At 46.6% G+C, this 19,877-nt stretch overlaps 10 protein-coding genes across 10 annotated transcripts; 7 read left to right on the top strand and 3 right to left on the bottom strand.

The window, feature by feature from the left end:
• Positions 1-305: 305 nt before the first annotated feature.
• On the top strand, positions 306-1,312 carry C8R40DRAFT_1036318 (N-glycosylation protein-domain-containing protein; the record flags this gene model as incomplete). Its single annotated transcript, XM_046223575.1, has 3 exons — positions 306-482; positions 532-771; positions 824-1,312. 3 exons carry the CDS (start codon positions 306-308, stop codon positions 1,310-1,312), a joined length of 906 nt encoding a protein of 301 aa, XP_046090477.1.
• A 712-nt stretch (positions 1,313-2,024) lies between these two features.
• On the top strand, positions 2,025-3,210 carry C8R40DRAFT_596782 (uncharacterized protein). The gene is made up of 3 exons (XM_046235571.1): positions 2,025-2,344; positions 2,411-2,555; positions 2,610-3,210. The coding sequence occupies exons 1-3, from the start codon at positions 2,229-2,231 to the stop codon at positions 2,955-2,957; spliced, it is 609 nt and encodes a 202-aa protein (XP_046090476.1). The 5' UTR covers positions 2,025-2,228; the 3' UTR covers positions 2,958-3,210.
• On the bottom strand, positions 3,040-3,625 carry C8R40DRAFT_1166624 (uncharacterized protein; the record flags this gene model as incomplete). Its single annotated transcript, XM_046230880.1, has 3 exons — positions 3,040-3,217; positions 3,267-3,412; positions 3,482-3,625. 3 exons carry the CDS (start codon positions 3,623-3,625, stop codon positions 3,040-3,042), a joined length of 468 nt encoding a protein of 155 aa, XP_046090475.1.
• Positions 3,626-3,758: 133 nt separating this feature from the next.
• On the top strand, positions 3,759-5,827 carry C8R40DRAFT_596805 (putative diphthamide synthesis protein-domain-containing protein). Its single transcript, XM_046235572.1, has 9 exons — positions 3,759-3,806; positions 3,884-4,118; positions 4,170-4,288; positions 4,361-4,438; positions 4,490-4,665; positions 4,715-4,923; positions 4,978-5,119; positions 5,175-5,344; positions 5,400-5,827. The coding sequence occupies exons 2-9, from the start codon at positions 3,948-3,950 to the stop codon at positions 5,733-5,735; spliced, it is 1,401 nt and encodes a 466-aa protein (XP_046090474.1). The 5' UTR covers positions 3,759-3,806; positions 3,884-3,947; the 3' UTR covers positions 5,736-5,827.
• Positions 5,828-6,345: 518 nt separating this feature from the next.
• C8R40DRAFT_1166622 (glycoside hydrolase family 3 protein) lies at positions 6,346-9,542 on the top strand (the record flags this gene model as incomplete). The annotated part of the gene is made up of 18 exons (XM_046230879.1): positions 6,346-6,421; positions 6,483-6,581; positions 6,632-6,853; positions 6,891-6,937; positions 6,995-7,029; positions 7,088-7,283; positions 7,347-7,471; positions 7,528-7,585; positions 7,651-7,737; positions 7,788-7,847; positions 7,908-8,064; positions 8,129-8,273; positions 8,324-8,491; positions 8,542-8,624; positions 8,682-8,896; positions 8,950-9,003; positions 9,056-9,381; positions 9,434-9,542. 18 exons carry the CDS (start codon positions 6,346-6,348, stop codon positions 9,540-9,542), a joined length of 2,262 nt encoding a protein of 753 aa, XP_046090473.1.
• Positions 9,543-9,780: 238 nt separating this feature from the next.
• C8R40DRAFT_1036081 (uncharacterized protein) lies at positions 9,781-11,014 on the bottom strand (the record flags this gene model as incomplete). Its single annotated transcript, XM_046223555.1, has 9 exons — positions 9,781-9,909; positions 9,972-9,973; positions 10,033-10,132; positions 10,190-10,333; positions 10,400-10,504; positions 10,587-10,679; positions 10,739-10,763; positions 10,829-10,891; positions 10,950-11,014. 9 exons carry the CDS (start codon positions 11,012-11,014, stop codon positions 9,781-9,783), a joined length of 726 nt encoding a protein of 241 aa, XP_046090472.1.
• A 520-nt stretch (positions 11,015-11,534) lies between these two features.
• C8R40DRAFT_1166620 (uncharacterized protein) lies at positions 11,535-11,853 on the top strand (the record flags this gene model as incomplete). Its single annotated transcript, XM_046230878.1, has 2 exons — positions 11,535-11,618; positions 11,671-11,853. The coding sequence occupies 2 exons, from the start codon at positions 11,535-11,537 to the stop codon at positions 11,851-11,853; spliced, it is 267 nt and encodes an 88-aa protein (XP_046090471.1).
• A 4,335-nt stretch (positions 11,854-16,188) lies between these two features.
• On the top strand, positions 16,189-16,656 carry C8R40DRAFT_1028068 (uncharacterized protein; the record flags this gene model as incomplete). The annotated part of the gene is made up of 2 exons (XM_046223109.1): positions 16,189-16,333; positions 16,403-16,656. Coding segments are annotated over 2 exons (399 nt in total), but the record flags the coding sequence as incomplete, so codon positions are not given.
• Positions 16,657-16,790: 134 nt separating this feature from the next.
• Positions 16,791-17,853, bottom strand: C8R40DRAFT_1030166 (acyl-CoA N-acyltransferase; the record flags this gene model as incomplete). The annotated part of the gene is made up of 4 exons (XM_046223135.1): positions 16,791-17,092; positions 17,198-17,364; positions 17,497-17,648; positions 17,785-17,853. Coding segments are annotated over 4 exons (690 nt in total), but the record flags the coding sequence as incomplete, so codon positions are not given.
• Positions 17,854-19,058: 1,205 nt separating this feature from the next.
• Positions 19,059-19,662, top strand: C8R40DRAFT_1086355 (uncharacterized protein). The gene has a single exon (XM_046227344.1). It carries the CDS (start codon positions 19,287-19,289, stop codon positions 19,569-19,571), a length of 285 nt encoding a protein of 94 aa, XP_046090468.1. The 5' UTR covers positions 19,059-19,286; the 3' UTR covers positions 19,572-19,662.
• The last annotated feature ends 215 nt before the right edge of the window (positions 19,663-19,877 follow it).

Here is a 19,877-nt window from a genome sequence, read left to right as displayed (position 1 = left end):
AAGATCCACCAATTATCCGCCAGAAATTACACCGTCGTACCCACTCTACCGGAGTCCGCTCTGATAACAGAACACCTTCAAAGAGGAAACCCTTATCATCCTTGTCTTCCCCAGAAATTTGTACACCAAGTCATACTCCTGTCTTCCTTCTTCCTCATCCCGAAAGACCTACTGTTCTTCGACGTACAAGCTCTTACTATTCTATCACTCCTTCCGTCCATCACATTTCTATCCAGTCCAGTGCCCCTGCTCTGTGCTCCTGGGATATGCGTCCCGACAGCGGAGACGACGGAGACGACGACAACATGATCCAGGCTCCCTGGCTTCGCCATAAGCACACAGCGAAGAAAGGAACCCCCGGCTTCAAAGAAAAGCTGTTTTCTTTCGCCACAGGCTCAAATACTAGGAGTCGCGAGAGACTGATCAGCACGAAGCCTGGAGAAAGAGGTGCTGGGGAGACTGAAACGGAAATAGACGAACCAGTACGTTTCGCAATCACTGTCTGATGTTACATACTCATTCATTCAACAGCCCCGACATCTTCCCACATCCCGAAAAACTCCTCTCCGTAGACCTCTTGTTCCTCCTAACCTCCTTCAACAACGCCTAACCCCTCTGCTTTTCGAATTTTCTCAACTTTTATCTGTTGTTCCCGCTTTTTTTGGGATTTTATTTAACATTTATCACATCTACCATCCACCTAATTCTACTGTATTGATTGACGGGAGACGACCACCGGAACGTATCGATTATATTATATCTGCTATCTGGGTGGGTCTCTTTGTTCACAGTTGGTCGTTACCATTCACAATAATTTTTGTAGGCCCTTTTGACTGGTTATCAATGCCTTTGTCTCACCACCGGCTTACTGGTTCGATGGCGCGTGTATTATCCTCCTCTGGCGACTCTGATCCGCCTCATATCTTTACAAGCAATTTGTTGGCCCGCGACTCATTTCACACTCTCCTTACTCGAGCATGAAAAACGGCCTGTGATTGTCTGGGCTGTTATCGGTACTACAACATGCGCCAGCCGAAGCGTGCAAATCTGGGTTACGAGTAACCTCTGGTGGGAGTATCCCAGTGGTGGTCCTGGCGGACCCGCAAGCGCGAATGGTAATGGTAACAGTAATGGGGGTATACGCGGTTTAAGTGAGAATGAAATTGATTGGCAGAGGTGGAAAGGCGGCAAGTGGGGAGGAAGGAGATGGGATTGGAGCGACGTGGTGAAGAAATGTATGTTGCCGGCGGGCGTGGTGTACTGTATCATGGCTTGGGCAGAACAATTGAGAAGAGAGTGGTCAGGCTGCTAGAAGTTCGGAGTCAACTTCTCGCTCGTGAGTTCGAATCGTAGTTTCACGGGGTACCTCGTTAACATAACCTCTTCCCAGCCTCTTCCTGTTACAGATATACTAAATTATTGATGGCTCAGTATCAAGTTTTATCGATTTGCTGAACTCTAGCTTGTTCAAACCATGACAGATTCGTCCCATATGCACAGGGTGTACAGAGCGTACGGGTTCCTCGCGTTCTAGAACTACTAAATCACATAAAGCTGTTGCGGGAAAATAGATCTAGAGCCAGCGACGTGGAAATAATGGTGCCTCTCGAGCACAGAGGAATTTGGATTGAGCAAGAGGTTTGGTAAATACCATTTGTGGTCGCCGAACACTTGTCCGATTATCCGCCTGCTGCAACCTATCATCCTCAATGCTTGACCTGTACATTGAACTCTCCTAGAGCTCTGGCGTGATATCATGCAAATATGAAATGTCCCCGAAGTAACATATTCAACTGTATTCGACTGCCCCGATGCGAATGCAGTTCAAGTAATGTTAAGTAGAGCCGCGACATGCGGCTTCCACCCCCAGTCAAGATGTACCTGGAAAGTTCTATTTACTTTTCCGCCATGTACAAAAGTATGGAAGTCAGGTTAGGTTAGCGTTCTTCCTACCTGTTTCTGCTGCTCCCCAACATGTGCTTATCTACAGGTACATAGAGCTTGGTCTTTCTTCACAAGGTTTTCGATATGAAAACACTCGCAGTTTCTGTGACTAATTGCAATGTTTCGCTGGATCAATCAACAATAGCACGGACGTCTTCTCTGGCACGAAGGTAACCTCTGATGTTGCCAATCCGGCAGAAAAGAGAAAAGACACTACCAAACTCCCCGCTAGACAAAGCACTGAAGGATCCTCATCTCTTCCCGCGAAGGACATTGTTGGAATCATGATAGGAGTTGCTGTACTCATAATTATCTTCGTGTGGATGTTCGAAGTTAGAGTCCGGAATAACGCCAAGCGCGTAAAGCAAACTCGCGTAAGCAGCAACACTGCGTCCGGAAGGCAAGTAGATCCATCGTGCAAGCATGATAACTCTCTATAATCTAACATCTCAGCCCCAATTCCCAGTGTACCTCACGGACAACCAAATACCAGTACATCTCGCGGGCAATCAAATATAAGCACGATAACCCCGTATACTGTAGAATATGCTTGGCCCAGGGAGTCAACGATATTGCCGTATACCTTGAAACCCGAGCCTGGACCTCAGGAGGTATGCATATATGAAGCCTTGAGATATATTCATTCAGTCTTCGACTACTCACAGAGAACACCAGAACATATCCCTTCCAATCCTACAATCACTGGCGGTGTAAACGCGTCCTCCTTAGGACTCTCAGACGCTCTAACGGAAAGACAGACCCGCCTTCTGGATGAAGCTCATAACATACGGGATGCTCTTAGCATTATGGAACAACAAATGCCGGAAGCCAGTCTCTCAAATGATGAGAACACGGTCGGTGCACTTCAATTGAGAGTCAGCGAGATGATGGACCGTATGGCACGTTTGGAGGCGCAATTATACTCGGACTGGGCAAGAGGCTTGACGAATGAACCTCCACCGGAATATGACGAGGCTGGTGATAATAGCACTACTCACAATGATAGAAGATAGTTGGTTCACGCTCCGAGTAATAGCACCAAGAGTGTATGTTGAAATGTTTCATTCGCCACAGGGGAGCTCCAAATTTACGCTGTCAGAAGGACAGGGTGGGACTAGAGCACATTGTACTTCCTCCCAAAATACGAGAAAAATCTGTACCGTTTTGCGTCACAACATCGCCTGGACCGAATTTAAATGGTGCAGCCTGAGGAAGCTGGAATGCTTGTATAGAATCATCGAAATTTTGATCATCACTGTTCAAGGAAGACGGCCTACAGCATCAGCATTCAACGAATACAACGCGAAAATTACTATACTCACGATTGAGGAACTTCATAACAAATAGCGGCTCTGCAAACGACCGCAACTTCCGCTATTGCTGCCCAATCGCGAGCTTCAGCAGGATGACATTCATCGTAATGCAGGGTGGCATATGCATATCCTTTGTATCTGACTGCTACATGAGCCTGGTAGTGAGGGATTAGTAAGTTGACTACGTCTTGCTAATTATAAATAGGTATGTATAGTGAACATACAGCAGGTCCCTCATCCCGACAAAGTCCAAAGAGCAACCTGTATTCGCTAAAGGGAATTTTGTCCGACGTCAATACTGCAGCGACGATGCTGGGATTGGGGAGTAATATGAGAGCGAAGATGAAAGTGGACCAGCACGAAACCATCTCGATGAAGACTTTATACATGGACCAGTATAATTTTGTGAGCTCGAGCAGAGGGAAAAGTGATATCGAAAACCACGACGCGTCGTTATATAAGTCGGTGGCTGCAGTGACGGGAAGAACGCAACAGCTGTTCCTAGCTGTTCGGGTCCTTTCTTGACCGAGAACCGTAACATCTAGTTATGTAAGTATCGTTTTGAGCTGGGTAATGTATGAAGTCCAGGGAATCTAAGGGAATACATGGTACCAACGATGCATTAGAACAGAATCAAGTTAAAACTTGTGGGGAAACGGCCGGCATTTTCATAGGTTTTTAGCATCCTCCATGTCCGTTGAAAACACTGCTTTCTCTGCCTCAGGAGAGGAAGTAATAGCTCGATCCATAGACATCGAGGTAGACAATACTGCCGATAAACTGAAATCCCTTGCTGAATTCGATGCTTTTTATGAAATTGAACGAACAGCAAGGGAAATAGAGGAAGATAATTTCAAACGAGTACGAGGACTGATGCTTAAATTGCACATACCATGACTGATTATCCTTCAGGTGGCTTTACAATTCCCAGACGAACTGCTACATGATTCTGTACAAATATTCCGAAGACTGAAAGGGAGGATTGGCCTTGATAAAGAGCTTTATGTCCTTGCAGACACATCCTATGGCAGGCAGGCTTCTGAACTTCCTTGCGGAATCCACGGTCTCCTCTGACCTCGCTCTCTTTTGGGTCCAATCTCAAGTTGCTGTGTGGATGAAGTGGCTGCTCAGCATATCGATGCGAATGCTCTTGTGCATTATGGTCATGCTTGTATCAGCCAGTGTGTTCATCTCCCAGTTCCGCTTGACAACTTATGTTTATCCTTTACTAGGACATATCGGCTTCCAGTAATATACGTCTTTGGAAAGAAGACCGTCGATGTGGAAGACTGCGTAGTTCGTACAGTCGAGACTTTTTCCTTTCATTTTTCATCCGCATCGTCGTTAGAATCGAATCGCTCCAAAAAGATCGTTCTACGCCACGATGTCGCATACACACATCAAGCAGGTACTACTCCGATCCCAATGGTTTTACTCTGTCTCAATGGTTTGAATAGGGAGACTGGTCGATCGGTTTAGGGAGGCCCTGACGCATTTCGATAGCCAACTTGCCTACGCAGAAATACCTGACAAACTGCTCCCTCCAGACCATCCAGAGAGTTCCCGAATTCTACCGGAGGAAGTAGACCAAGACTGTACCATCTTCTATGTAGGGGATGAAAGCCTGGGTTTGACAAACTTGTTAATGACGCATTCTTCTTGTGATGTGAGTTCTCCGCTCCTTCCATTGATATTCACTGCGCTGAACAAGCATTTTTAGGTCTATCAATATTCTCCTACCTCACAAACAAGCTGCTTAGCATCAGGTCGGACGAACAAACTTCTTATGCGCCGTTACGCCGCGATGCAGAAGGGACGTGATGCCGACGTATTTGGGATACTTGTAGGTACTCTTGGTGTTGGTAAGTTATCTCAACCACCTCATTTTGGACGCAGATATTGAATCTTTGTACGAAGCCTCCTACCTTCCCTTGATCAAACACATTCGTACCCTCCTCAACGCATCACACAAGAAGAGTTACACTATCAGTGTCGGAAAGCTCAACCCATCCAAATTAGCCAACTTCATGGAAATAGAATGTTTCGTTCTTGTCGCGTGTCCTGAAAATAGTCTTATTGACGCGAAGGTTTGTATTTCTCTTCCATTTTTTCTACAACCATATGCTTACTGTTTCTTGTCAGGACTTTTATCGACCTATCATAACCCCTTATGAATTAGAAGTAGCTTTGCAAGCTGAGCAAAGTTGGACAGGGAAGTACATTCTCGACTTCGAGAAACTGCTCGCAGAATATGGCCAGGGTGATAAGACGGAGATCGCGGAAGGGAACGACGAAGACAAAGATGAAGATGCACCTGTATTCTCTCTTGTGACAGGAAAGTACCGGCACGCAAAGCAATTTGGACCAATCTCGAGCGAAACAAATTCTATGGCTTCCCCGAGCTCGTCGGCGGCCCTTATTCAACGAAACCAGGATAACGCCTTGTCATTGTTGAGTGATAGCGCCGCGGGTGACTAATTCCCTCTTGGGTTTGAGGAATCACTGATCCATTTGCTTTCCCAGCTCAATTTCTGCAGAGCCGCACTTATCAAGGACTAGATCCTCGTTTAGGGCAAGACGCACCAAGTGCCTTGGAACAAGGGCGCAGTGGGATTGCAAGAGGCTATGGAGGTTCCACGCTGGATCACAAATCATGACATGCTCAATCGAAGTATGCCACTGTGGTCTTGTGCACACACGACCTCCAATATGTTCGTTTGCCTTTTGTAGTATGCAACATAATATCTAATTAGTGTTTCTGACGAGAGAACCTCATGCCCTTCTCAGTTCTTCATTCTGTTGCCTGAGCGCATGGGGACAAAAGAAATCAGCTTTTGGTCATCCACATATACGACGATCCTTACATGTGGGATGGGATCTCCATTTGGCAGTTCCTTTTCCGTTTCTGGGCCCCATGAGCTCATGTGAGGTAATTTCGGCTGAAAATATTCCGCGAAGCGTTTGGCAGCTCGTCAAAATATAAATTTACGCGAGTTCAATATAACTTGCGACTCCGGGCTGCAAGTCTTTCTCTCTCTCTCTCTCTCTCTTCTCTCTCGTCTTACTTTCACTGCCGACATTCCTTAATATGATCTCATCAAGAGCAGTTGTGCTCTTGGTCTTCTGCTTGTCTTTGATTCCAAAAAGTCTGGGTTTTGTAGAACGTATGTGGCTTTTCGTACGGTCTATTTAGGGCGAAATCAAATTTTATGTTGCGCTTCATAGGTTCATGGGCTGAATCAATTGCCTTGGCAAATGAAACAGTCAACTTGATGACTTTGGACGAGAAGATCGGGATGGTGCGAGGCGTCGGCCAGTTCAGCAGTACGCAAATCATTCAATCATACATTGTCGACCAACAGAAACATGTACAGGTCGCTGCGTCGGAAACATTTCTCCTCCCTCACGCTCATTTATCGTCTCGGGAACTAACATCACCATCCCTCCGCTCTGCTTCAACGATGGCCCCGCTGGGATCAGACTCGGAGGATCGAATGTGACCGGGTTCCCTCCTGCAATCAACGTTGCTGCTACCTTCAACCGGGATCTAATGTATTCCCGTGGTGTGGCTATCGGAGAAGAATTCAGAGGGAAAGGTACGCGTCGGTCTTGAATTCATTGCATTTTTTTCAGCAATCTTTGTAGGCATACATGTCTACCTAGGCCCAGCTGTTGACATTGTACGTGCTTCTTCAGCATGTGTCCCACTCTCGTTCCTGAATGCGTCTGACTATCAGATGAGAAATCCTAAGGCTGGCAGAGCCTGGGAAGGGTATGCATGCAATCAGAATGCAATTAATTCGCACATTGGCTGACCTCGATGTATGAAGCTTCGGACCCGATCCGTACCTTGGCGGCGAAGGAGCCTATCAGACCATCATGGGTGTCCAAAGTGTGGGGGTGAGCGCATGCACAAAACACCTCGGGCCGTACAACCAAGAGCATTGGAGGTATGGGCTCAACGCGGAAGTTGACGATAGAACCTTTCGCGAGCTCTACTGGTGGCCATTCATGAAGAGTGTCGAGGTACGACATACTACTAGAAAAATTGCAGACCTTGTTTCTCATGGAATAGAAATTTCATCTTAGGCCAATGTGTCTGCTTTGATGTGCGCCTATAACGAAGTCAACGGAACGTCTTCATGTCATAATGCTGCCCTAATCGGTGACGAAGGATATTTGAGGACGGAAGGCTTCCAAGGTATCGTTATGAGGTATAATATCGCTGGCCCCCCCTTGCTGAGCGGAAGAGTCCAGGATTTGTTGTAAGCGACTGGGGTGCTACTCATGACTCTGCAGCTGACAATGCCAATGCTGGTCTCGATATGGTAAGTCATCATTGGATGGCCTGTCTTCATTCTTGTAACAAATGTGTATCTGCATACCATTAAAGGAGCAACCTGGCGACTGGATACTTATTGGCGGCGGTGTTTACAGTGGATTAGAAGCTGCTGTCGACGACGGACAAGTATCTGAGGCGGTTAGTAGCTTTACGGTCCGCTCTATCACTGAATCTCATCTTCGTAACAGAGATTGAATCAGATGGTGACGCGTATCTTAACACCTTGGCTGCGTTTGGGCCAAGACCAGGTCTGTTACGCTCGCTCGGTCTCAGGCTGTACATTTCTGATATGTGTATGAATTCCCAAGGGATACCCCGATATCAATTTCAATGCCCAAAATCCTGACGGAACTGACTCTCTCAATCTCAATGTAAATGTACGAACGGATGCACATACAGCTCTTGTGAGGCAAATCGGAAGTGCCAGCGCGGTTTTACTCAAGAACAATCGGACGACAAGTGACGGTTAGCATTGAAAGCCATCTTACTCGCCGTGCGAAGTGACTGACCCTGGATGCAATTCTTCCAGGAACCGCAACGGGTACCACAATACGTGGTCTCCCACTGTCTAAAGATATCAAGACTATTGCGGTCGTAGGTCAAGATGCGCAACAGCTCAATCTCGACTGTGGAGGGGGTTTGAACGAATGCAACGATGGGACTATGGTCATTGGGTACTTCTGCTGAATTCTCTTCGGAGCCCTTGTTGACTGAAACCATTCAGATGGGGATCGGGCTCAAATAACGTCGAGTTTACAGTTCCTCCAATTGATGCTATCACAGACTTCGCGCAGGGCTTTGCCACAATCTCTTCCGATATCACGTCGAATGACTTGACCGGAGGACCTGCTGTAGCGGAAGGTAAGGATCTCGCCATTGTGTTTGCGAACGCGTGAGTGACAATTAGTATATCTTTCTTCGGGGACTTAAACGTGTGCTTAGGATGAGCGGGGAGCTTGGATTCTACAACATTGTCGATGGGAACGAAGGTGATCGCAATGATTTGAATTTGTGGTGGAAGGGAGGTAAGATTTGTCCTATCTTGCATGTATTTCCACGTTGATATCGACAATTGGAACCAGGAAGCTTGATTGAAGATGTAGCCGCCGTGTGCAACAACACTGTTGTGGTGATACATTCTGTTGGCCCGGTCCCGATGAGTTCGTGGAACAATCATCCGAATATCACTGCGATTATCTATGCTGGTGCTCCTGGAGAACAAACAGGCCCGAGTCTCGTCGATGTGCTGTGGGGAGCGGTCAATCCTAGCGGACGTTTACCGTTCAGCATTGACGATGTGAGGGGAACTATGCACATCTAACTTGTGATGAGTACTGATTCCTTCGACAGGATGAAGCTTCTTATGGAACAAGCATTGTCTATGGCATAGATCCTTTCCCTGTTGTAAGCTCGTCCAAGTGTACATACCACCAGCTTAATAATAATCCTACCTCAGCTCGATTACACCGAAGGTCTCTTCCTGGACTATCGATACATGGATTCTCAAGGTATCACGCCTGTCTACGAATTCGGATATGGTCTTTCATATACAACATTCGCGTACTCTTCGCTGTCTATCGAAGCTTCTGCCTCTTCAGGCTCCGTCTCCTTTATATTGACCAACACAGGCTCTTTCGATGGCACGGAAATTCCACAGCTGTATCTGGGCTTCCCAAGCTCCGCTGGTGAGCCAGATAAAGTGCTCAGAGGCTTCGATAATGTGTTTCTTGCTTCTGGAGCGAAGCAAACGGTCACCATTACTATTTCTCAGAAAGAAATGAGGTGAGCTACATGGTGTTTCCTGGATGAATGGTTCTAATGCATGGGAGTGCAGCATCTGGGACGTCATCAGCCAGGAATGGGTCGTACCTAGCGGCACTTTCAATGTCTACATTGGTGCTTCGATTAGTGATATACGCCTGACAGGCAGCTTTACGGCCTGACTATAGTCAGTGAAGCAGACCTTGAATATACCAATATATATCTTTGCAGAAAACATCTATGAATTGAGAACAGATAACCAAAACAACAAGCTCCTCCAGTTTCCTATATATCATGCATAAATGGGTACAATTATGTATAGTTCAAAAAGCTCATTGAGGTGCGGTGGGAAGAACTGGCTTCATAGGATAGGTGGTGTACTTGAGAAATTATTGAGCAGGGATTGTATCAGACCAAAAGTCAAAACGAGCAGTATGTACATGTGCTTACCTTCCACAGTTCACTATATTTCCAATAGAACACCCACGGACCAAGCAAAGTCTTGACGAACCCAGGTGCGGGCGGGAATGGTGAACCAGGAGGAAGGTTCTATAATTGACATTCATTTCAAAATCACAATGAGTGTTCAAGAATGCGTCAAGTTCACGAACCTCTGTACAAACCATTGTCAGTCCAAGACTCAGATGCAAAATTTGATTCAATTACACGTACGAAGAACGAAAGGAAGCATCTTGTGGTTATCGCCTTGTTGCGCTTTATGCGTCGCCTTGTTGATTGTGTCCAATTCACTTTCCGAGAAATGCTCGAGGAGCTGGGGTGATGTTCAAAGGACATATATATATATATATATATTGAATATCGGACAGACCTTGGATCCTTCAAGTGAGTCTAGCTCTTCCGCTAGATGTTGCATAACAGGGACTAGGATAGAATCGACCTTTGCACGGTAAGTAGCGCTGTCGAGTTTTCCCTCCGCTTTGGCCAGGTTTATGTATTCTATGAGTTCCTCGAGCTAGTGATGCATTCCAATTTGTTTGAATCACGCATTCAAGGAATAAATGAATGGGAAATCGCATACTGGCTTCAGGAATGATTGATGTTGAGCTTCGTTGTGCTCCATGGAACCAGGGATCTTCTTCTCGAGCGCAGGGAATAGAGCAGACTCTTCGGCGTCATGGTGTTCCTAGTAATAATTCAAGTTTCAAGGTTACCTTAAGGGTGAATACAAGGAAAGAAGACACGACATTTGCTGCTTAGAAACTCACAGCTAAGAACGAAGCGGAAAGTAAGGCATATTCGAGATAATTCTGCAAGTCACCCTCTGGGTACTTGTCTGCGTAGAAATATGCACTCTTCCACTTGAAATGGATGATATGAGTGTTTGGGATAACATAGGAACCTGCGGAAATATGCCTACAGAGTTCCATATAACGAGATGGAGCCTTGAAGTGACGACCTTGGTCAGTACCGACACGATCGAAAGCAGTGTAAGACACGGTCAACACACCAAGCCATTGCCCAACGACCCCTGTCCGAAGCAAGAGCTGGTCTCTCTGGTGTTGCCGCAGCCCTATCAATATTATATCCTTCATGTACAGTGTAAAAATGCATTTGACCAATGACAATACCTTATGCTCTCGACATATTTCAAGACCTCTGCAGACTCGAAGGTTTGCATTTCCAGACCTGACATGGTGGGGTGCGTTTTCAGAGGTGAGTTATAGATATTGTAGGAGACAAAAGCAGCAGATAGTGCGACAAGGAATGCGACAAGCTTGCTAGCCATGGCTTTATTACATAGCAATGTGATGTCAATTTATATGAGGGCCCAGAATCTAGAGTATATTATTAACGCCGGCCAATCAGACGCTCTGGATTACTCCAGAGTTGTCTAGGCGCCGGAGAATCATGATTATGGTGCTGGTGCACTAATAATCCTTGACGATATCCCTTCCCTCGAACTTGAATGGATCGGATACTCGACTCTACATAGCTGAATTGGGGGAGATTTTGTAGTGAATCAATCCCAACTTAATTCTATCCTAGTTCATATGACTGTGAAAGTCATTACAAATTTTGTAAAATTGCAATCACAATCCTAGTCTGTGCAATGGCACATGGCAGGATACGCCAGTGTATGTACTGTGGACATTGAAAGCACCACGCAACACAATGCAACAAGGATATATAATATACTAGCAGTGACCCATGCGATGCACGATGAGAACTTGAAGCTTAGTTCCGCTCAGGGTGTCGCGTTGCTCCGCCCACTCGCTACCTTCGCCCGTGCAGTGTTCGTTTGTAACTTTAGATAGCACGTGCTGTCATGCCCTGACCTACCTCCCATAGCCCCGACCGACTCTGAGGGACCTCCCTCCCTTTACCTTAACTCCCCATGGAACTGCTTCACTCATCCCAGGACCTCCCGGGTCCTCCATAAACCTCCCCGCCTCAACCCAGCCTCGACAATACACCCCGAGTTCCCATGATACATCATTCCTTAGACCTTCCGCCGCAACAAACCCCATTTAGCCCTAATCTCGATCAGTTACCTCACACATACCAGATTCCCCAAATGCTCCCATGTTCACTTCCCGTACCTATTTAAGTAGTACCGCAATGTCCCCAAGCCCCAGCTTGGTATATTTTGAACACACACCCTTTTGCATAGGTCCAGTCCCTGTCCCTTTGTACCTGCTAACCATATGGATTTCTCTTTACTCTCTGTTTCACTACCTCTGTTTTTCCTTACTCTTGTCCATTGTCTCTCTGATCGCCTATACGATCAAATATACACTTTTACTTCAAGTCTAAGCCTTCCAAGTGAGTTCCCGAGCTCCCTCGAACATTACTAAAGCTCCCCAACACCTACACGCTTTGGTGAGCTACCCTTCCCAAAACCTCCAGAGCTCCCTAGCTACTTCGTAAGCTTCGGGACCTCGATCTAGGTAACGTCGAAGCTACCCCTCACGTTGAACTACGTACCGCTTCTCCGTTACCACCTCCCCCACTCGAGGATGTCCATCCTCAAGCCCAGCCCCCAGGGACCTACCCTCCCTGGCATATCCCTTCTCAGGAGCTTATACCCTCGAGATCCAGTTACATATACGACCTACTCGATCCTATATTGACGTTCTAGCGCGTACAACTCCTACTACGCAACATCGTACGGTCCCGCACTCTTCCTTAACCTCCCTATGCCTTAGGGACCTCCCTGGACCTCCTAGGAACCCCCTCAAGGGTCATCATCTCGTCGTTCCAGCCACTACTAGGTCATTCCCGTCCTCGGTCACGGTTCTCGTAGCTCCCTTTGAGCTCCAGCCTGCTCTTAGCACGCTACAACATAAACCTCCATATACCAAAACCTACCCTAAGACCTATTTTGACCCAGGTCTTACACGTGCATTTATGTTAAGACAAAATTTGTCTAGCCAATCAGAATGATTGGACCAAGCAGGGACAAATACATAATTTTTTGTAGTGTTGATTCATGAGGTAGTTAAAAATACTGCTGATAAAATAAAATCATTATTTTTCTTGGAAATGGATATAGATCACATCTTCGCATCATCTCTCAAATTTCAACCTTCTTCCTCTTATCATCTTCATCCTCCCCTAATCCTCTCCATCTCAGGGAGTATCTTGAAATGAGTATCTTGAGATGGGAGAGTGTGAGAGTGTGTTGGGAAAATGCCCAAGTTGTTTTTTTCCCTATCTCATTTATGATTTACCTATCTAAGTACATATCTAACATGCATTCAAGTTCCAAGTATGGCTCATCCATGGTGCTCACTTCAAAATTCCAGTTTCAAGGGTCATTAGTGCTGGTGCACCTAGTACTCGCAATTCTCGTGTATTAGATTCAAGTTAGTTGGTTGAAAGTGCCTATTTGATTCTTTCCTTCCTTTTTTCATTCACACCTTTCTTCATTCACACGGAATGAAGCAAGGCCCATCATTATTGTGTGTTGTGTGTGCCTTTTTTGGTTTCATTTTGTTTTGTTTCAATTCATCTACCCCAAGCCTAATTGGATCTCGGATTATTAGACACAATAGCTCCTGCAACAAGCCTATTGTGGGTGTCCTGTTTCTTTAGACAAGGTGTTGGACTAGATAGTAGTGTAGGAGAGAGGTGTTGATGGATATATTGGTGCTGGTGCTGGTGCTGGGTAGGTGTTTGGTTTTGGGTTTGAGAGGGGTGTTGTCAATGTGGTTAAGGTGGTTAGTTCCTTTGATTGTACTGGGAATAGAATTTCACACTTGTACTTGAAAGGCCTCCGGGTTTCTTCACTGATGAGCTGTTTCCCTTCCGGGAGTCTTGGTATGGTATATTTGGGAGTTTTGGTATAGTATGTTCGGGCTATTTCTGAACAACAGACATTTCACTTTACTTTACTTTATTACAGGCGATTGTAGGCCACTGCACCACCATGCATGGCAAAAACTCGGCTCCTTCCTTGTGGGTTATTAAATATTAATTGAATATTATGGAATCATGAAATGGGGGTGCCTTTCAGGCGCCGACATTGATTTTCTGAGAAAAGCAGAATAAAAGTAAATTTACTTAAACTATCTATGGAGTAACAGGGAGTAACTGAATGAGACGAGAAAAAGTAATCGTGACAGAGGGTGACAGTCCCGTGATATCCCATGCCGGTCACATTTAAATGAATGTATTCCAACAGAATGTGGCTGAGTACCATATATGGAGAAACTCCTTCCAAGTGAGCAAAGCGGAATAGCATGACATGACCTACATAAGGACGAGTCTTCCGTAAACTACAGCCTTGTAATATTGTATTAACCTCTTTGATTGATACTAATAATACTATCAACCTTTTTCATTCTCAGTTTATATATAACACGAGTTTCATAATCTGTTAGAGTAGTAAAAACTTAGTTGATTTATGATAAAGTGAGTATGTATTTATTTGTGGTATCTATGTGTTAGAGTAAAACTAGAATGATAATGTAATGTAATATGTGTTGGTATACTTGTAAAGTCTGATTATACTTGTAAAGTCTGGTATACTCTCAAACACTCACCTTAGTTGATCATAAAGCCTTTAAGCAACTGAGGGTCTTGAGTTTTGAGTATTGAGTATTGAGTTTTGAGTATTCTGGGCTGTGTGATCTACATTGAACTGTACTGTACAGTATAATGAAATAAGTAAAGTATAAGTAATAAGTAATAAGTAATAAGTAAGTAATAACACCATTGTCATTGTTGTCTCGAATGGGAAGTATCTAGGTAATGTATGTATGTATGTGCGGAGTACTCCCTAATATTGTAACATTGGTGAGTTGATTTATTATCCCAAGTTGATCCAAAGGTAGTCCTAGTTCCCGAGTCAAGTCCAAGCTAATCCCAAGGTAATTTTCATTACATGTTATCAACACTACAAAAAATTATGTGTTTGTCCCTGCTTGGTCCAATCATTCCGATTGGCTAGACAAATTTTGTCTTAACATAAATGCACGTGCTATCTATATCTAATAAGTTACAAACGAACACTGCACGGGCGAAGGTAGCGAGTGGGCGGAGCAACGCGACGCCCTGAGCGGAACTGAGCTTCTCATTGTGCATCGCACGGGTCACTGCTAGTCAACACTACAAAAAAATATGTGTTTGTCCCTGCTTGGTCCAATCATTCTGATTGGCTAGACAAATTTTGTCTTAACATAAATGCATGTGCGGAGCTGTTAGATGTGCATCGCACACTAAGTATAATTATAATACAAATGAACACTGCATGGGTGAAGATAGCGAGTGGGCGGAGCAATGCGATGCCCTGAGCGGAACTGAGCTTCTCATCATGCATCACACGGGTCACTGCTATAGTACATGTTATAAATTTGAATTTAAAAAAACATTGTGAAAATCAAGATCACAATCCTAGTGTGTATCCTTTTGTATCCTTCTGTGAACTTCTGTATCCTTCTGTGTACTTCTGTGTACTTCTGTGTCCTTCTGTGTACTTCTGTGCAAGGATAAGATAAGATAAGATAACAAGCTGATCCTACACGGATCACGTGTCATCCAAAAAAATCAATCTTCTTATCCCCATCATCGGTCGCTCCCTACCCAACACCTATCACCTATTACCTATCACCGGCACCTATTCTATCACCTCACCTCTCACATTCAAGATGTTTCACCCATTTGACTTCCCACCCCCGTCTTCCATGGGAGGAGAAGGAGGAGAAGGAGGGGAAGGAGAACAGCTAGTCCTCCTGATAACGGACCAACTGGCGTCGCCGGCGGATTTTGTGCTGGTGGGGTTTGTGGTGGAGGGTGTTAAGGGGAGGGGTGGGTCGAAGTCAAAGTGGAGCGTGGATTCGGGTGTAGGGGGAGTGGGAGTGGGAGTAAGGGGAGGAATAGGGTCGGGAGGAGGGGTTGGGAGGAAAGGGGTTGGGAGGAAAGGGTGTAGGGGGAATAGGAAAGAAAGTAATGATCCTCTCTGTATCAGGGAGTATGAGTGTGGCGAGGTGGGGGAGTGTGTTGGGGAAATATGTGAGTTTCTGTATTCCTATCCCTACGTATCCCTATCCTTCGCACTTCACTCATCCCTTCGTACTCCACTCATCCACTCATTCACTCATCCACTCATCGCTCATCGCATCGCTTCCGCCACAGAACATCAACCTAACCCAGCACCTCTCATCGGGTACTATCCAATTCGTGGACGTGGTGGATGTGGTTTCGGGTGCGGGGTCGGGGTTGGGAGAGGGGTCTGGGTTAAAGGGGGTGTATGAGCGCGTTGAATCCTATTTCCAAGACGGGGGTAGTGGAGACGGGGGTGATCGTAATCTAGAGGGTGTGGAAGGTGAAGACGGGGGTGGTGAAAGCGAAGGTAATAGAGGTGGAATAATAATCCTGGACGACATAACAACCCTCCACTGGACCGGCCTCGCCTCGCCTCTAGAACTGGGGAGGTTTTGTCGAGCGTTACGGGGGTTGTGTGTGAGGAATGATGCTGTGTTGGTGATTAGGCATCATGTTCTCTCTCCCAGTACTACCTTCACTCCTACTATCTTCACTCCTACCTTCACTCTCACTCCAGGTGACTCACCCCGAGAAGCCAGTGGAGACTTGTTATTCCGATCCCTACACGCACTCTGCACGTATCACATGGATATCCAACCCCTAAGCAGTGGACGGAGCGGGGTTGTTAGTGGTCAGATCGCACTCCACCAAGGCCCCAACTTCATCCACCAAGGCCCAGCCACCACGTCGACGAAGACGTCTATAGTAAAAACACGTCCCCGATCCAGGGCGTTACAATATAAACTAACCGATACATCTGCTGTGTATTTCGAACGCGGAGCTATGGGTTTATAATTCCCTACATCCCGAAATCCCTACATCCCTACACTCCTATATCCCCTCCCTCTATAAACCCTCTATAATCCCTCTATACACTCCTACATCCCCAAACCCCTACACTCCTACACTCCCAAAATCCCCTCCACCCTCTCCCTCCCCCCCTCCTCCCACTCATCCCAGCATATAGCCAACCCCACTGTATCTCTCCCAGGACATTCTTCTCTCGGATCTCCCTTTCTTCTTTTAATCCCATTTCCTGCTCCTCCTTCCCCATTTCCCGCTCCTCCTTCCCCATTCCCTCCTTCGCCTTCGCCTTTGGAGACATCTAACACCCGCGCCCAGCGCCGCACCCCTTCGACCCGGAACCCCATTTTGCGCGCGAGACCGATGCTGCCGTGGTTGTGCACGTTGGCGGACCATTGGATGCGGCGGAGGCCGAGGCCACCTGCACCACCACTACCACCGACACCACTACCACCGACACCACCGACACCGAGGCCACCGACACCGATGCCATCACCACCGAGGCTGGTGGGAGTGGGACTAGGACTAGGGGGACTAGGCAAATCCAGCGCATACCGCATCAAAAGCCCAATCATATGCGATGCGACGTGGGTGTGGTGATACCTAGGAAAAGCGAGCACGAATAATTCGGTGTAGAGATCAGAGGGGTTGGTGTATACGTAGCCGCAGATTCCTGCTGGGGTTCCTTGTTCTCTGCCTTGTTCTTTGTCTCCTTTTCGTTCTTCGGCACCCCCTCCTTCTCCTTCCTCGTCGTCGCCTTCTCCTCCTTCCTCCCCTCCCTCTCCCTTGTCCTCGGCCTTAGTCTCCCTCCCCGTCAAATCATACCCAACAAACAACGTATCCCCCCGATTCCGATGGATCCGCGCTTCGTAGAAATCCTCCACGAGGGCTTCCGCGGTCGGGAACGGCCCAAAGGGGAGGTAGTGCCATGTTGCGGTGGTGGTGGATTGGAGGATGAGGGGGGCGTGGATGGAGGGCTGGGTGTGGGGAGTGGGGAGTGTGGGAAGAGGGGAGTGGGGAGTGGGGATTGGACGTTGAGATTGGATAGGGATTCAAAGGGGAGTGAGTGGATATTAGATATAAAGTGTGCGTTGGATAAGGGAATGGACATACAACAAACGGAACCAATCGCAGTTTCGTGGTCTCTAATACATCCGGGATGGGGTAACAGAAGTTGTCGTCTTTGTGTGTGGAGAGCATTGCTCTGTGTATTCTGTAGGTGTGTTGTTCCTTGTCGATGTTTCTCGAGGTAGCTGTTTCTCGAGGTAGTTGTTTCTCGAGGTAGCTGTATCTCTGTAGCTGTTTCTGTAGCTGTTTCTCGAGGTAGCTGTTTCTTGTCTTTCTTCGTAGCTGTTTCTCGAGGTAGTTGTTTCTCGAGGTAGCTGTAACTCTGTCTTCTTCAAACTTTTCTTCGCTCTTTCTCTTTCAAGGTGAAGCCCGGGAGCAACGTAAACGCAATAGCTCACGCTCAAAGTAAAAGTAAAAGCGCGGGAGCAGTTACAAGTTTCGAGTCATACACAGCTGCACGAGTCAATGCTTCTCTCGTGCTTTGGCAGCCTTGCCTAATGAAATTGCCTTGCCTTAGAGATGCCTCATGCCTTGGCAGCCTTCTGAATTGCCCGTTCTCATCGTCTCCGAATCCGTCTCCGAATCGATTATGGATCGATTATCGGTGATTCCTCTTCTCCTTTTGTGTACACTATGCAGACTGTGCAAACTGTGTAGACTGTGACTGTGACTGTATAGAGGTGGTGAACTGTGACGTGGTAGAGGTGTACTTTTTCATCGCTTCAGCTTCACATTCACCTTTACCGCTTCACCAAGTTCACCTTCACCGCTTCAACCACCATAAATCATCTTCGGGAAAATAACAAATGGCGTTTTGGTCCTTGGAGCGGGTTTATGTGGTGGTTTGGAGGTTTGGAGGGGGTCAGGTTTGGAGAGGTTTGGAGGTTTGGAGGGGGGGTCAGATCGACTCGGATGACGCATTGACAGCGTCGGGCGCCAACACAATCGCACAAGTTCCGTTCCGTTCCAGGAGCACAACAGACTCTAACAGACTATGTACATACATACAACCCAGGTACAACCCCACCGAGGCACCGACGTTCTGTTTATGCTATGACGTTATGTTATTACGTTATGACGTAGCAAAAAACCAGCGTCATGGGTAGTACGACGTACGTCACTCTACGTACCAGGTACGGTGGGTGCGGGTAAGTGGTATATAAACCACCGACGATGGTTGGACTTGTTTTACTCATTTACTCATTAAACCCAATTACCATATCATACGTTGGAAATCAACGAATTGAACCAATAACACAACCGAACGAATTACCCCGACGAATTGATAACTCAACCGAACGAACGAACGAACGAACGAAGGATCTAACGAAACACCTCGAATTTACCCACTACAATTTTACTACTACTACTAACATGGTATGCGTCTCATCTCCCTCTTCCAACCCCATCCCTCTCTTCCTCTCTCTTCCCCTCATCCAGAGAACTTCCAGAGAACTTCCCTCTAATCCTCCTCGTCACAGGGCTCGATATTCAGCAGCATCGGACGCGGCATCAACGCTATCATCTCCGCTATCGCGAATGTGATTATGACCATTGTGTCGGCGATTACTATGGTGGGTCTTCTTTCGTTCTCTTTTCACCTTGTTCTCTTCTCCTCTCCCTTCATCCTCTCCCCTCGCATCTTCTCCCTTCCCCATCTCCTTCCATCTCCTTCCATTTCGCTTCCTTCCATTTCGCTTCTCTTCATCCTTTTCTCCCTTCCCCATCTCCTTCCATTTCGCTCACGCACAATCACCCTCTATCCTCTATCCTCTATCTATCCAGGTAATCGTAACCATCTTCGACGTAATCCTCGACATTCTCTGCTGTAGATGTTTCGGATCCAGACGGTCTGGGATGCGGAGTGGGAGGAGGAGGGGCGGGGGGATGAGAGGGGGTGGGGTGTATTAGGGAGGGAAGAGAGGGTATATTAGGGAGGGAAAAGTGTATTCGTTTGGGGACGCTGTGGTCAAAGGAGTAACTTGACTTTGTGCTATATTCCCACATTCCGCACTCACCGTGAAATCATTCCCTTCACTTCACTTTTCGTCTGTAACTAGTATATATGATCACGTTGTAATCTCTCAATCATCTATCTCTCAATCCCTCAATCTCTCATCCATATATCCAGATATTTA

This window comes from Lentinula edodes (genome assembly GCF_021015755.1).
Source record: "Lentinula edodes strain Le(Bin) 0899 ss11 chromosome Unknown C8R40scaffold_4, whole genome shotgun sequence".
In the NCBI taxonomy this organism is placed as follows: domain Eukaryota; kingdom Fungi; phylum Basidiomycota; class Agaricomycetes; order Agaricales; family Omphalotaceae; genus Lentinula; species Lentinula edodes.
The sequence above is the reverse complement of the archived record's forward strand: the minus strand, read 5'-3'. Positions and strand labels throughout refer to the sequence as shown.